Source organism: Chrysoperla carnea, chromosome 1, assembly GCF_905475395.1.
Source record: "Chrysoperla carnea chromosome 1, inChrCarn1.1, whole genome shotgun sequence".
NCBI classification, from domain to species: Eukaryota; Metazoa; Arthropoda; class Insecta; order Neuroptera; family Chrysopidae; genus Chrysoperla; species Chrysoperla carnea.
In genome coordinates this window covers 71646549-71662728 of record NC_058337.1, presented here as the reverse complement: position 1 = coordinate 71662728, position 16180 = coordinate 71646549, and the positions used below count along the sequence as shown (strand labels likewise).

Below are 16180 nucleotides of genomic sequence, written 5' to 3'. Positions count from 1 at the left end.
CTAGGTGAAATATTAAGAATCGACCCCATTTGTCGATTTGTAGTAGGCTAATAAAGTTCTGACTTCGATTAAGTATCTTAAAAAATGTGACTCATCACCATGTATGGCTGTGCAAAATTTCCAATCAATATTATTATAAATAACGAAAAGATCGAAAAGAGAAGTGTATCTTCATCTTAAATGCAACAAACATACGTTACCGTACCAAATGGTAGATTAAAGACATTTTACTCTTTAATTTCTTCACATAAGCAATATTCAAAAAACTACCCATATTTAAAACGAATCAATGCGATCCTGTTTTTTTACTATCGCGGCTACCAGGAGATATATAAGACTTAATTCTTCCTAACCAACTTTTCCTTGCTTTTTGAACTGTAACTTTACACTGTACCTACCTATTTCTTAAAGTATAAGCTATCTGAGGCGGCTTTGTCAAATAATTTGTTATTTTTTACCAAATTCCTGTATAAGACTGTGTGCTCCGGAAAGCTTAAATTCTCCAATTAAAAGTAAAGTTTCATTTTTATCCGAAAGTGTGTCAATGAAAAATATAATCATTTATGATTAGAAGTTTTAAATATGTTGTTTTTATTATAATGAGGTTTAGTGCCTTTATTAAAAATCTTAAAACTATACGTTAATCCTTACGTCAATCTAGCGGAAAATATTAGCATAAAGTGTATAAAATGAATAAATCCGGTTTCAAATTTTCTGAAATTTTTGATTACGTCGCAATCTTAAAATAAATAAATAATCGTCTTAAATTATTTATAGTTATTCTAATAAAAAGATAATTAAATAATAAATAGAAAAGCGATTCGGTGATTTAAATTTTGACACACCTTATATTACTTAAAATAAAGTTATAGCCATATGATAGAATTGATGAAAGTATAAATACTCTACTTACTGCCGTCTGAATGTGGTACACCTTCACGTATTAAAAAATAACGTAATCCTTCGGACGTATATGTTTCAAATAAGTCTTGAGGTGCGATAACATTTCCTTTCGATTTCGACATTTTCTCACCATTTACAGTCCAATGTGAATGGCATAATATTTGTTTTGGTAAAGGTAGCTGACAGGCCATTAAAAATGCTGGCCAATATATACCATGAAATCTGTAAAAAAGAAAGATGTATGTTTTTAATAACTTTATTTCATGAATTCATTATTTAATAATCGAAACACTGCAATTCAAAAAGACTTTTTTTTTTTTTATAAATATATAATGCCAGGGTAAGATGTAATACTTAAGAGTACCTTCCTGATCTAAATGAATGTTGTTTGATTAAAAGAGGAGCACATTTTGGAAATACTGAATTTGACTTTAACCTAACGGGTCACTTACAAGTCAACTCAATTTCAATGCTAATAAGAAAAGAGATACAGGTACATTAAATTAGGTTATATGGGTACATTAAGTTATACATTGTAAAAAGAGACAAATAATTCTCATTAATACATTTTGCCCATTTTTATCTATTTCCCCCTACATTTCGCCAAGTCTCTAATCCAAAAATGACCTAAACGAAATAGGCTGATATAAATGTGTTTTATGTAAGTTTTGCTTTGGAAACACTCCTGAAGACATATCTTCACTTAAAGATTAAAAGAAAGGGAACCAAATTTTTTGCCGTATACAGGGTGGGTCATTTTAATCTATAAGGACTAATATCTTGTTTTGTAGTAAACTAGTTAAAAAATTACTTAAACAAAAGTTCCAGAGTTTTACGGGGGACATCGTGATCGAACTTAGTTTTTCGGATTCTTTAATAGTCAATTTAGATCCTAAACGGTAAGAGATAGGATAACACTTTAAAATAGAAAGTTGATCCTCATAAAAAACTAGCCTTTTTCATCTAAACTATTATTATTAAAAAATCGTCAGTTTTCGGAAGAAAAGCGGCCTAAAAATATGTTATTATTGCATATAATCGAAGAAAACACGCTAACTACGGAAAAATGCTTTAGCCAACAGTTGTCAAGGGCAAAAGAGGACATTCGCCTATGTTCAGGACTTTGACCTACAATCATCAATAAATATAAATATAAATTATAAGCGCATTTTCTTTCGATTAAATCCAATAATGATATATTTTAAAATCGCATTTTCTCCGAAAGTTAACGTTTTTCGAAAAAATGTTTTAAACAAAAACTGTTAGTTTTTTGTGAGGATCAATTTCTAATTTAAAGTGTTATTCTATTTCGTAACGTTTAGAAACTAAATTGGCAAGTAAAGCAACTCGAAAGACTAGGTGCAATACGATGGCAGAACATAATGTCCCCCATCAAACTCTGCTGCGAATTGCTGCTAAATATATCCTCTTTACGAAAAATTTTTTACATTTAAATGATACAGCTGGAGATCAAGCTTAGGTTTTCCATCATATGTTCCCTGAACCTAACAACTTGCATTAAGGTGGTTTTTTTATTGGGGACTTCCCAGGCGCAATATTAAGGATCATAGATTAAAAATAAATCGGCCTCTATAATAAATTTCATTTAATATTCATCAATTTACACGACACTCCTTTAATCGGGATTTAAATATATAAAATAAAATTATATTAAATATATAAATACAGTTAGAGATTTGTTATTTTCTTGTACAGAAACGCATCTTTAAGAAAATTAAATTGACCTTGAAATATTTAATTTGATCGGTGGCAGATCGTATTTTTTCTAAGCAAGATTTCATTTTTATGGTTTCATGATTATATTATACTTCACAAATTATTCTTTAAGAAAATATTGTCCTTAAAGTATAAAATAGTCATAATCAATATTAAAATCGAAATTTAAAGGTTTTAAGTTTTCTAATTATACTAAATGTCTCTAAAACGTTAACAATAGTGACAAAACTGTTATGCCCCTTAAACCTTTTTATGTAATGAACACAAAAACCGAAACATATATAAAAGTTAACTAGAAAAAAATTTATTATCATTCGTCACAGTCTTATCCAAGATTTTATTTGTGTGTTTTATTATCTGTGAATAAAATTGTTGGTCGTGTATGACAAGAAAAAATTTTTCGTTCTAGTTAAAAGCAAATTTTATTTTTGTTTCTATATAATTAAATGTTTTTTTTTATACCGTTTGATAAAAATCCAAGGTTACACGTAGAACGTGAAAATTAAAATAAAATCCATTTATCATATTATATAGTAGGGTTTTAACAAACGGCGCGGCGGTAAGACTATAAGGGCTTAAATCATAAATACAAGGCTAGTTGATTAACTTTTTGTTAATTAAAGTAATTTTTTTATTTTTTCAAATTTAAACGTTTTTACTTAATGATTCAGAAAAAGATAAGCAACGTTCATAATTAAGCGTAAGGATTTTATGAAACTCATATTGTTAAAGTGTTATTGAATATTACGTTTGCTGTGTTATCAAAAGTATCATTTTTTTCTGCTATTTCCAACAAAAGTTCTTTGATATTTTATGAAGAATGACTTTCGAATTTAACCATTTCTTCAAACGCTAATTTTTACGAGCCAGAATTGAATTTTTAACGATTCTTAAAGTCAAAGTCAAAACTTCCCTTTCTCCAAGTATAACAATTTTAATCAAAATCATTTTCCCTGAAAACGCTTAGTTAACAAAAAATTTAGCCAGAGAGATTAAAATGTGGCACTCTATATGCAGATAATATTTTTCAATTTGAATGAACCAGGCTGGTATTCAGAATTATATTTTTGGAAAAACCGGTTTGTACAAAAGTAAATTAATTTGAAGAGAAATATATTACGCGTATCAGTTTCTTCATTAGTCAAGATTAACTTTTTTTTAAAAAACCTATATTTTTATAGCAAATACCTTTTTTTTAGCAAAAAAAGATGCTTTTGTTTGAAACGTTTTTGTACAATAATACTTTTTTTAATGATTTGTCTTTTCTTATTACACAATTTTGAGAAGCAGAAATAATCCTATTTTTTGTTCTGTGTTAATTTTCATATCAATAGGTTTTTTTAAAACCCATTCAGTAATTTTCGAAATAAACCAGTGAAGCGGGTAGGAAACTACTAGTATCCTCATAAATTAAAACCTAGTTTTATTCTGGCGTATGAGCTACATTATTGTAAAGTTTCATTAAAATCTATTCAATAGTTTTCGAAATCGCCCAGCGAATCGGTCGGTTTATTTCAGGCGCGTGATGATATATAGCCTTCCTCGGTAAATGGATTATTCAACACTAAAATTATTTTCAATTTGAATCAGTAGTAGTTCCTGATATTAGCGCGTTCAACAGACAAACAAACAAACAATCTCTTTATCTTTATGTATTATTTAAGGATTTGTTTCCTTTTTGAAGTATTAAATCGCCAATGAAAATTTCTTATATGATTTTTAATTACAATTGCCATCAAAATTTGGCATAATCAAATAGCGATAGTCACCAATTATATGGTCCAATAGATGATCTATTTATACATAATATATATAATACAGTAACTAAGTCAGAAAATACCATTAAACGCGGCAAAGTTGTGTCACATCTCCGTTTTCAAAAATTATGATTATACGCGCTTCTGAGACCTTCAGGAACATTCAGCACACTAACCTCTGCATTACAATAAAAAAAGAGAAAATAAGGTTATTTTCCCTCACCCACAAAACACTCCAAATTGTAATGTTAAATTTTTTTAATTTTATCCCATGATCAGCGGCCCAAGAGACAATTTCCGAGGCAAAATTTAGAATTTTCAAAAAATGTTTGATCACTGTTACTTTTAGAATTGATGGGATTGCAATCATCATCAGTTGTTTTTTGACAACGAATTCTTGATGACACCGAAAAGCTCCCAGAGACGATTTCTGAGGTGAAATTTAGAGTTTTCTAATTTTTTATTATTGTCACTTCTAGGGGTGGTTTTAATGGGGTTGTAACTATCTTTAGTTATATATTTAGATCGACTTCGCGATCAGCAACTCCCTCGAGATTCGATATCCGAGGAGAAATTTTTTTTATCTCTGTTACTTTTAGGGGTGGTTTTAATGGGGATGCAACAACATTCAATTGCTTTTTGACTTAAAATTCATGATCAGCGACTTCGAAAATCGCCGAGAAACAATCCTGGGGTGAAATTCAGAATTTTCTAATTTTTTTTTCTTTTCATTGACACTCTCAAGGGTAGTTTTAATGAACTTGCAACTATCCTCAGTTGCATTTTGATTTTTTGAGGTGAAATTTTTAATTTTTAAAATTTTTTTTCACTGTTACTTTCTGGAGTGCTTTAGGGGTGGAAAAACTATCCCAATTTTCTCATTCTTCATAGTAATGCAGAGGTTAGTGTGAGGGTTGAGAAAACTATTCCAATTTTCTCCTTCTTCATAGTAATGCAGAGGTTAGTGTAGTTACAAAGAAGAATTTTTTAATATCGGAGCTGTTCCACCTCTTTTCACATTTTCGAGTGCAAAGCTTCTATCACACACAAGTTTTCGACTTTCAATAATAGGAACACATAAAATGAGAAAAATTTTAAATTACGCTTCTTTTGTATAGTTAAATCTTATAATATTGACTCCAGGAAAATGTATCCCCATTACCGAGTCGAAGAACCTTTTTTATATCCTGGATCGTAATTAGCGTATTTATACCCTAAATCGTAAAATTATTTTCACATAATTACCAACTTGGTGGTTGGGAAATTACATTCCGTGAAAATATGCCATCTATCATTTAGTCTGTTAAATTTGATTAAGACTGACGAGGCATTTTATTTATCTCTATAATAAGTAATTCATCAATTTTTAAAATAATAAATAATCCAAGCATTGATACTTAAGTCAATCAACTCAGTTAATTGTTCTTATTTTTAATATCATTTTAATTGGTATCTAAATTATATAAATGAACTCTCAACTTTTTGAGAAATTTAAAATTATAATTATTGTTTTTGATAAAACAGAATACAACACCATACTTGATTTCGTTACTTAAATTTCCAAGTATCCTATTTTATCAAAAATTAGATTGAAAATTAAACTACATCTATATATTTAAAATTGTTATGTTGCCTTGTGTACGCTTTAAAAACTCAAAAAGTTCTGCATCGATTCAGCTCAAATTTTTACACGATATACAACCCGCTTAGAGGATGGTTTTTATCTATTTTTACCCTCGGCGCAAGAAAATTAACCTATATTAAACTACATCTATATATATAAAATTGTTATGTTGGTTTGTGTACACTTTAAAAACTCAAAAAGTTCTGCATGGATTCAGCTCAAATTTTTACACGATATACAACCCGCTTAGAGACGATATACAACCCGCAATCAATTATTTTCAAATATACCCAAGTAAGGTATCGAATAAAAGAGCATGACGTGTACATTATCTACATAAACATAACCCCCGACGCAAGGGGATATGGGAGTGGAATGGAAGTGGGGATGAACAATCTGCACTCTTTTATAGGGAGGTTGTCAAATTTTATAAAATTTACAAGCGGCTAAACTTCTCATCTATTTTCATGCAATCATAATGTGTCACAGCGAAGCTTGAAAGGGTGTAGCTAGTATTATATAACTCAGTTAACAAACCTCAATTAGAAGGGTGCTGGCTAGTTCAATCGGAGAAAGCAGGAAATTTTTGTAATCTCTTCATTTAGATGAAAAAATTTTTTTTTATATTTGCACCAATTTTACGTGCTAAGCCGCTAAACGAGAAGTGTACAAAATCTTAAAATAAGTTCTTAACAGTTTGTGGTACATTTTTTTAAATTTTACTCATTTAGAATTAAAGTAGTCTATAAATAATAATTCTATACACTACAAAAACTTATCAGTTTATATCAGCAGAAGTAGGTTATCCCCTCCAATCTGATTGATTTTGTATGAATATGTAGTGGGTGGGTGATTATAGGTGTTCATAAAATCGCCTAATTAGTCCATTTCCGGTTGTCTGTCTGTCGTCTGTCCGTCTGTCATCACGATTTCTCAAAAACAAAAAGCTTAGGACGTAAAAAGTGAGGTCAAGTTCGTAAATGAGCAACATAGGTCAATTGGGTCTTGGCTCCGTAGGACCCATCTTGTAAACCATTGAATATAGAACAAAAGTTTAAATATAAAAAATGTTCCTTATTAAAAAATAAACAACTTTTGTCTGAATCATTTTTTCGTTAACATCACTGTCTACCCGTGAGAGCGCAAATTGTATAATATGTATTATATGCGAATATCAGTTAGGTTAGTTTATATTGGCTGTCCACGAAGGACACACTTAGGCTATAGAGCCCATTGTGATACCATATATGTGTTTTACCACCTTTCCGCTGATAATTTTATTAATCAGCTCCTTAATTTCAGAGGCTGAGTGCAATTTCTTCAGGCATATACCATGCACTACACCAGCCCATCACTACTATTAATTAAATTAATTTTTTTGCGACGACGGGAATCGAACTCCGCTACCCTATGCATACCGCGGTCGGAATTGATATATGTGTGTAATGAGACAGAGAAATCAACACTGTCTATAAATGGTATTTCAACAATTAACTCAGTCCATTGTTTGTTTTCACTTGTTTAACATAAAATTTTCGAATGAAAATCTACATTTATTGAAAATTTTATATTCATAATCAATTATTTTACATTCTTGGTGTAATTTTGAAAAAAATTCAATATCAGAATAATAAAAAAAAAATTTATTTTTTATTATAATGTTTCAATATTGTTTTAAAAGTATATTTCATGTATGGATTGAATAATTTTTCAATTTAAATTGTATTTCAATTGTTGGTTCCCTTTATTGTTTGTATATTTATGATTTTTAATCAAAATAAAAATAATAAAATTTTATTTGTTCTTTCGAACTGAAATATAAATAATACAATAAATATTTCATTAACATTAATAATTTATGAGAAATAAATTCACTTCCCTACCTCAGTTGCTCTTATTAACAAATTTTTGTATTCAATATCAATAAAAAATAAGCACACGAGTAAGCAAAAAAAAAAATTTGCATCAAGTTTTAACAGGCTTTTAAATAAATACGATCTATTTAATTAATTCTTTAAAAAAATTATGTTTCTATTAACGCTTTACACTTATCGTTGCCTTAACCGCTAAAGATAAAAAAATTTTTTTTTGCGATTTTCTCGATTATATCAAAGGGGTACCCCTTAAAAAAAAATTCAAAAAATCGAGAAATTTTTTTATCTCCAATTTCAGTAATCTCATATAAACTTTCATATAAACTTTCATCCCCAAATTGACCCTCTTTAAGAATGAAATTTTATGAAAAAAGTAAAATAAACTTTTGTCTCTAATTCAATTATTTTTTTAATATTGTAAATATTGTATTTTTAAAAAACTTTGGTAACTTGGTAACTTTATAAAAGACGTTGATCTATATTTGTCTATAAAATTATTAACATGCAGTTCCCATATACAAAATTCGCATCCCCTTTTCAGCCCCTTATGGGATGAGTTAACAAAATTTCCTCTTTCTTAGTGCTCACTTACGTTACTTAAGGAACGTGTGTACAAAATTTCAGGCTTCTAGACCCAGCGTTTTCAGCTGTGCGTTGATCGATCAGTCAGCTTCCATTCTTTTATATTTATAGATAGGGATTACTTGCATGAATGTTACAAATGGTTTTAAATTATTATATAACCAATATTAATTATAACGCACTGCCCAGTGAATGTGGTTGTTTCTATTATTTTAAATGAAAACCATTTTATATACTTTTTGGAACAAATAAACAAATTAAACTGAAATAAATAAACAAAAATTTTACAGAAAAATGAACTATTTTTATTATTTATAACTTGGGTGTAATATTAATAATAATTTTTTTGTCCAACTTTAACATTAGCATATACAGATGACAGAAAAGTCCCGAACCAGTACCCAACCTCGGAAAATAATGATTTCACAAAAAAAGCAGAATACAAAAATTGAAGAAGTAAAGGAATTGTCTAAGTTTTGACCTTCAGAGTTAAGAATCTTTAACCTTCAGAATTGTAAGCATTAACTTACAAGAGCATTGAAAAGTGAATTGCAACTAGTCAAAGATTTTGCAGAGATTAAATTAGAAAGTTGTGCTTTATAAAGATAAACTATCAACTTTTTTCAAAACATTTTTCAGAGAATCCACTAAATTCAGAAAAAATTAACTCGAATTTCAATGTTTAATTTTTTTGCATTTGATGTACATTCGAAGCCAAAATTAACGCATTTTCATCAAAATTCACTCAAATTCATATAATTGTAATTTACGGGCTGAAATATCAGCGGAAAAAAACGATAAAACATATATATAGTATCACGTATATGGGGGCTATAAGGTCTAAATGTGTCCCTCGTGGGCAGCCAATATAACATAATCTCACCTCACCAACGTAAATAGGTACTAATATGACAAATTTCGAATTTCCATTGAATAGTTTTACGATTTATATATACACGGAATGGTTTTTTTGGTTATAATAAAACTCCAAAACTCGCATAAATAAAAAAATATGTATATGTATAGCATTAATTTTTTTTTTTTTTTTTGGTGAAGTACTTACACCTCGAGTAAAAACATCAACATCACCCATCATCATGTGTGAAATTTATTTATATTTTTATTTAATACGTGTTTTCATATTTCTGTTTTTCCATCATTTGTCTGTCACATAGATACAGAATTATACAGAGTGACATTAAACTTTACCTACTATTCTGTTTTTTCTAAATTTTAATAATAACTAGCTGTAACTTCGAATGATGTAGGTCCTATGCGAAATAACAGCAGACGTTAAACTTTTTTTATCACTTAAGTCTCACGCTCTAGAAGCAAAAATTTTGGTATTCATTAGGCGTCCGGTTATTAAAGAATGAAAATAAATATGAAAGAACTTACAAAGCTTGTTTATTTAAGGTGTTTCCATCATGACGACAGATTTGGATTTTTTTTCACTGACTCGGAATACTGTTAGCTGTGAGATTCCGTAATTGCATAATTTTTTGTGATTATTTAGAATCAGCTGCAAAGTTTGTTTTTTCGAGGGTCAAAGCATGAAAAACTCACTGTCCTCCCAGCTATTTTTTACATTATTAAAAAATTCTCTCAACACAATTGAAAAAAATTTTGCCGTAAATTGTCAAAATTGGGAATTTAGGCATTAATTGTCTCGTGTTTTTAACGGTCAAAATTTCTGAAACTTTGGGATCTTAAAGTAAGGCCTATTTTTAATCTGTACAAAAAATTCGTTAAATTCTGCCGAAAAGTGCGTTTTACCACAGTTTTAGCAGAACCAACAAAAAACTATTATTTTTATTGAGAATGACCTCTAGGTAAAATCTCAAATCCTTTCAAAATACCGCCTTTTCTACTAAATCTAATACAGCGACATGCGCTCCTACTTATATATGTATCTGCACACTAAACAAAATATAGCTGGTAATCTATAAAACTTCCCATTCAAGATAATTCTGATCCCCAGAAATGTATCTTTATAAAGACACTCGGTATATACCTATATAATTCGCAAAAAAGACACCTCTTTCGGGTATAATCCAAATGCACGATCATAAATTAAAGATTCCATTAAAATATATTTCTCTACAGACATAATATTATTATCTCTTCTATTTTGTTCGTAGAAACCTATTCGTATTCAAAATTATATATTTTTATGAAAACAAGGTTATTCTACCACATACCCAAATTATTTTTTTCACTTAGACACATTTCCCAATAGATTGATAGCTAAAATATTTTTTTGAATCTAAATCATGGACATTTTTTTATATATTTATCAATTTTGAATTTGTACAATATTGTTTAATTTTTTACATCTGACAACTGTTCCAATTATCTCACTAGACCAAGTAATACCACTAGACCAAAATTATAATGATTGAAATATATTGACATAAGTATTAATTTCTTATCATATGAAAACTAAACAAGTGAAATATACAAACTTTAAAAAAACCCCGAAAAATTTTTCGTCTACGGAACCCTAAACTTGCAATTGAAATGTCTATCAAAAAACACTTTCCATTAAATTACCTTTCAAACAAACACAAAAAAATCAAAATCGGTTTATCCGTTTAGGCACTACGATGCCACAGTCAGACAGACACAAACGCAGACACACACACACACAAACATAGCGGTCAAACTTAGAACACTCCGTTTTTTAGTTCTGGGGTTAAAAATAGAGACATGCCATTGAAGGGTCATAATAAAATTTGAGCATTTTCCAACATGCAGCCATTTTAATAGTATATGAGTGGGATATGGCTATTTAAAAATATAATAAAAGGATTCGATTATTATTTTTTGTTTTTTGAAACAAACGAAAAGATATGAGTTAGAAATTCAATTTTGCAGCAACGCAATAATAATAAGGCAAAAAACATTAAGAAACTCAAAGTAATTCCACGCATCTTGAACTATTCTTTTAATTATCAACATGCTTCAATAATTTAATAATTCTGAAGCATGGTGTATATAAAACTGTTGAGATTGGAGCCTGGAACTTTCATATCATCGCCAACGCCATCTTCATTACTTTACTGTATTTATTAACTCTGCTGCCGTGAAAACGTATTTTTTTTATATTCTGGCATACGTTCGATGTGATTGCAATATATTCGATTTTGATTTCGGCAGTTGACTATAATTTTTTCCAATTATTCCATCATTCAATAAATTGGTGAGTATATTGGTCCTTTTACGAAGGGAATTGATTACAATGAAAACGCTGATGATATTTTTCAGTTGGAATCTATATCACCTTGCTTGTAACGTCCCTTGCGAAAGAATCTCCTTAAATTAAATTTTTCGTTCTAAAGTATGAGTAATGGAATATTTTACCTTTAAAAAATAAAAAAGTATTACTTTATTTGAGAACATAATTTTCATAATACATGTTTTTATTTCAAATAATATTCATATACAATATAATTTTAAAAAGAACTTTACATTTAAATATTAGTTTACAGACATTTTTATATTAAATTTTAATAATATAATGTAAAAGTACTCTAAACTATGTGTGTGTACGCTCATAATCAATACTCAATAATATGTTTTTTTTTTTTTATAAGTCTAAGAGCCAATCTGTCGAGAATAAAAAATTGGCTTTCAACCTGCAAATGTCTTACCATATATAAAACAAGTGAAATTTACAAAATTTAAAAAACCCCCGACAAATGAGATTTATTCTTTAAAAACCGATTTTTGGAAACTTAGCTACAAAATATTCTCAATCAAGGCGGTTCGACCGTTTTGGGGCTACGATACTACTGAGAAACATACAGACGCACAGATAAACACTTTAAACTTATAACACTCCTTCTTAAATCAATAACAAAGTGATGGCCAAGGACATCAGATGAGATGAAAAGGATACTTGGATAGCTATCATTTTTTGGGACAAATTTTTGGAAATATTTTAATTGAAATTGAAATATTTAAGTTGTTCTTTTGAATTATTGCTTTAAATTACCTAATTATTTTACCATTTCACTTTTCGAAATGAATTGAACCAGGTTTATTTGACCATTCATGTCCATGGTAATTATTTATATGTTATGCCGTTTCCAAACTGAATCGATTTTGAAGATCACTGCCAATTTTTTAGTATTTTCAGGAACGGAAACTTAAGCTCGCACTTGAAACACGGTCTAAGAACACTCTCCGTTAAATTACTTTTCCAATGAAACCAAAACATTAAAATCGGTTCCTCCGTTCAGGCGCTACGATGCCACAGACAGACAAACACACAGACACACACACACACACACACACACACACACACACACACATAGCGGTCAAACTTATAACACCCCTTTTTTTATTTCGGGGGTTAAAAAACAATATAGCCATTTCTAATAAAGGTAAAAAAAACTATATTCTTTTTTTAATCTTAAATGTCTAAATAATTAATGGCTGCATAATAAAGTCTTCATAATCAAAAAAGCATATCCCCGTCTACAACCATTTGAAATTCAAGCATTACCTTTTTTGAATACATAATTGGATAATCATAAAAAATTAAAAGCTTGAATTTAAATAAAGAAAATAAGAACCAGGCCAAATATTAGTTCAAACCTGGAGTAAATAATTATACTTTGAGCTATGCTTCGAAAGTAAAATTGATTCAATTAGTATCAAATGATAACATCATTTCAAGCTTGGTTTTCAGAAAAGGGCAGAAGTTTTTGTATTCGGTCGTCGTCCAACCATGGGCGATCAATTTTAATTTTAATCGGGATCGTTTTAATAAATACATTTACAAGCAAGCACATATACTGAATTGAAATCAGTAAATGTGCTTTGTTGAACGTCTTTACTCTAACGGCTGTTCTCTCAATAAGAATTCACATCAATGTGAATAAACAATAAATTTAGATCATTAGTCATTGTCAAAGGCTGGCATACCAAGACTTGATTTATTGCCTAAGCGAAGACTGGCAAATCAAGTCTCGATTTAGTAACCTAGTGTAATTACAGTCCTTGTTTAAGCCTCAACCATATGTAATAAACCAACCCGGCTTTACCAGTCTTTGGTCAAGTCTTGGCCATAAATCAAGTCTGGGTTTGGCAACCTTTAGCCAAGCCAAATTGGGCCATTCATTTTTCATAATTAATCACTGAAATCTTCACTCTATTATGCAGCCAGTAATCATTTAGAAATTTTGTTCAGTTTAAGCCATAATGTCAGAGCCTTTAATTTGGAAAAAGTCCTCTTTTTTCATGTGATAGAAAACAAAGTCAATTATTTTCTTCGATAGGCATGGCTCCATTAATATATCATTAGTTATTGAAGGCAATGGCATTTCATAATATTTATTATATCGACGAGCCACTTCACCGCCGTACAAAATTAAATTAATTTTATTTGAGTTTTTTATTCTTTATTTAATGTATGTAAAATGAATACTAATTTTTCATATTACAAATTTTTTATACACAATATTACAAAAAATAAGTGTAATGGTCTGTGATCCAACAATAAAAGCATTGTGTAATTATACTTTCATTAAAATTTGCTAACCTTTAGTTGTATCAACTTAAAACTAACATTACTGTTGGTGACAAACTTTCAGTTCAATAATAAACCCTAATGTAATTATTTATGATTCAATTCTACCCGCATCGTTGGTTTTCGTTGACACAATTTTGGAAAGTGGTAGATATAAAAAATGATTATTTTAGTGCCTAAGTAAAATGTCAATATATGATTACAAAAAAAAAAAAATATCAATTTTAATTGGCATTACAGAACGAGTGAAATTTATAGTCCAAAAGCATGAAGACGCGGGGAAGGAAAGTGATAGGCAACATTCCATTATTTCTAGAACACTAACAGATTGGAAATTTTTGGATTATGCAATATTTACAAATAGATACAATTTTCGTTCTGAATACGTCTCCCTACTTTGATCCGTTATCTACGCTGTTAAAATTTGAACTAGCTATCTTTTAAGTTGGCATGGCATGGCTAACTATTTTGAAGTCTACCATTGGTTTTAATAAAGTTATATATCTTATAGTACGTGATGAATTTTTTTTCGATTGGAAAGGTTCTATCAACTTTTTAAATTACGAAATATCGCACTGGCTATAAAAATTAGTATCTTTGTTAACTCCATTGATGAAAACTGCGAATTATTCATATAAATTTTCGATTATCCATCAAATACTTAATGATGCAAAAAAAAAAATGTATGAAAAAACCAACGTTTGAAATTCATGACAATTTTATCTCAAGGCGTAATTTGAAGTGGACAAAAAAGGCATGTCAATAGATGCCAGACGACAGCAGTAGACAAGTTGATAAAAAAAACTTTATATAGCTAATAAAATATGTAAAAGAAACATTTAGAAGGGCTCTTTCAAATCATATTTGCCACGAAAATATAGACTTATGCAATGTAGAGGTGAGATGTGTTATAAATCCGTAAACATAAACCTAAATAAACTTACCAAATCACAAAATTGCTTCGTTTGGTAACTATGCGATCTTAAAGTTCGAAGTTTTTTTAATAGAAACCCACGCTTTTTTTTTAAATTTAATAAGATATATACACTGTATCGCATTCAAGATAAAGACACCCTCATATTTTCGCTATTTATAAGAATATCAATTTGAAATTTTGTCATACAGAATGATGGGTCACATTTTTTAAGATACTTAACCAAAATCAGAACTTTAAACTCAACCTAATACAAATTGACAAATAGAATCGATTTATAATATTTTGCCTAGAGTCAGAGATGATTAGAGATAACGAAAAAAATTATTAGAAAACTTTCTTAGAATATTTTTTTATAACCATATACCGATTTTAATAAGAAAATAGGCATTTTTAATTTTTCATTATTTTGTCTTTACTCAAAATTGTTACTACTTTATTGAAATATTTGAATTAAATAATCAATGTATCCAGTTTTTACATTCCATAGCACACTAGTTATAAAAGTTTATTTTTTAATTTGATAGTGTGCTATAGAATATATAAAAACTGTATAAATTGATAAAATAGTGTTATGTATTCAAATATTTCAATAAACTTGTAATAATTATGAGTGTGGAGCAATATAATGACAAAATTTCAAATGCGAATTTTGTCGTAAAAATCGGCATTTGGGAATAAAAAAAATCCAAACAAATTTTTCTAATAGTTTTTTTCGATATCTCTTATCTTCTCTGGCGCTAGGCAAAATATTAAGAATCGGCCCTATTTGTCAATTTGTGGTACGTTGAGTTTAAAGTTCTAATTTCTGTTAAGTATCTTAAAAAATGTGTCCATCACCCTGTATGACTGTGCAAAATTTCAATACGATATTCCTATAAATAACGAAAACATGAGGATACCTTCATCTTAAATGCGACACACTATACATATAAATAGTTATATTCTATAGCTTAGTACCACTTTAGTTCGATGAAACTCTATTGTCTTATTTCAAAATGTACTTTTGCGTGATAGAGCATTGTTCATGTTTCTTATGGCCACACTGTATATTTCATTTTTATTTTTTTAGTTCAAGTGAGCACAAATTCAATATGTAGGGTTATATATAATGGGAATTTATGTTACGATAACGGAGTTCGAAAGGAAAAAAGTCGCTTTTCCAACGTTTTTATAGATTTGATCTTCAATAGAATCTCAAATTGTATTTGTGTCAAGGTTGTGTCTTTTGGA

At 29.1% G+C, this 16180-nt stretch overlaps 1 protein-coding gene across 1 annotated transcript in view; it reads right to left on the bottom strand.

Annotated features, from left to right (window-relative positions):
- The window catches only part of LOC123301211 (methionine--tRNA ligase, mitochondrial), a gene marked incomplete at its 3' end in the record, with an annotated part of 158096 nt that overhangs the window by 63887 nt on the left and 78029 nt on the right, over positions 1–16180 (bottom strand). The window contains exon 5 of the mRNA XM_044883949.1: positions 914–1125. Within this exon, the coding sequence (XP_044739884.1) occupies positions 914–1125 (212 nt within the window). The remainder of the gene's footprint in view (positions 1–913; positions 1126–16180) is intronic.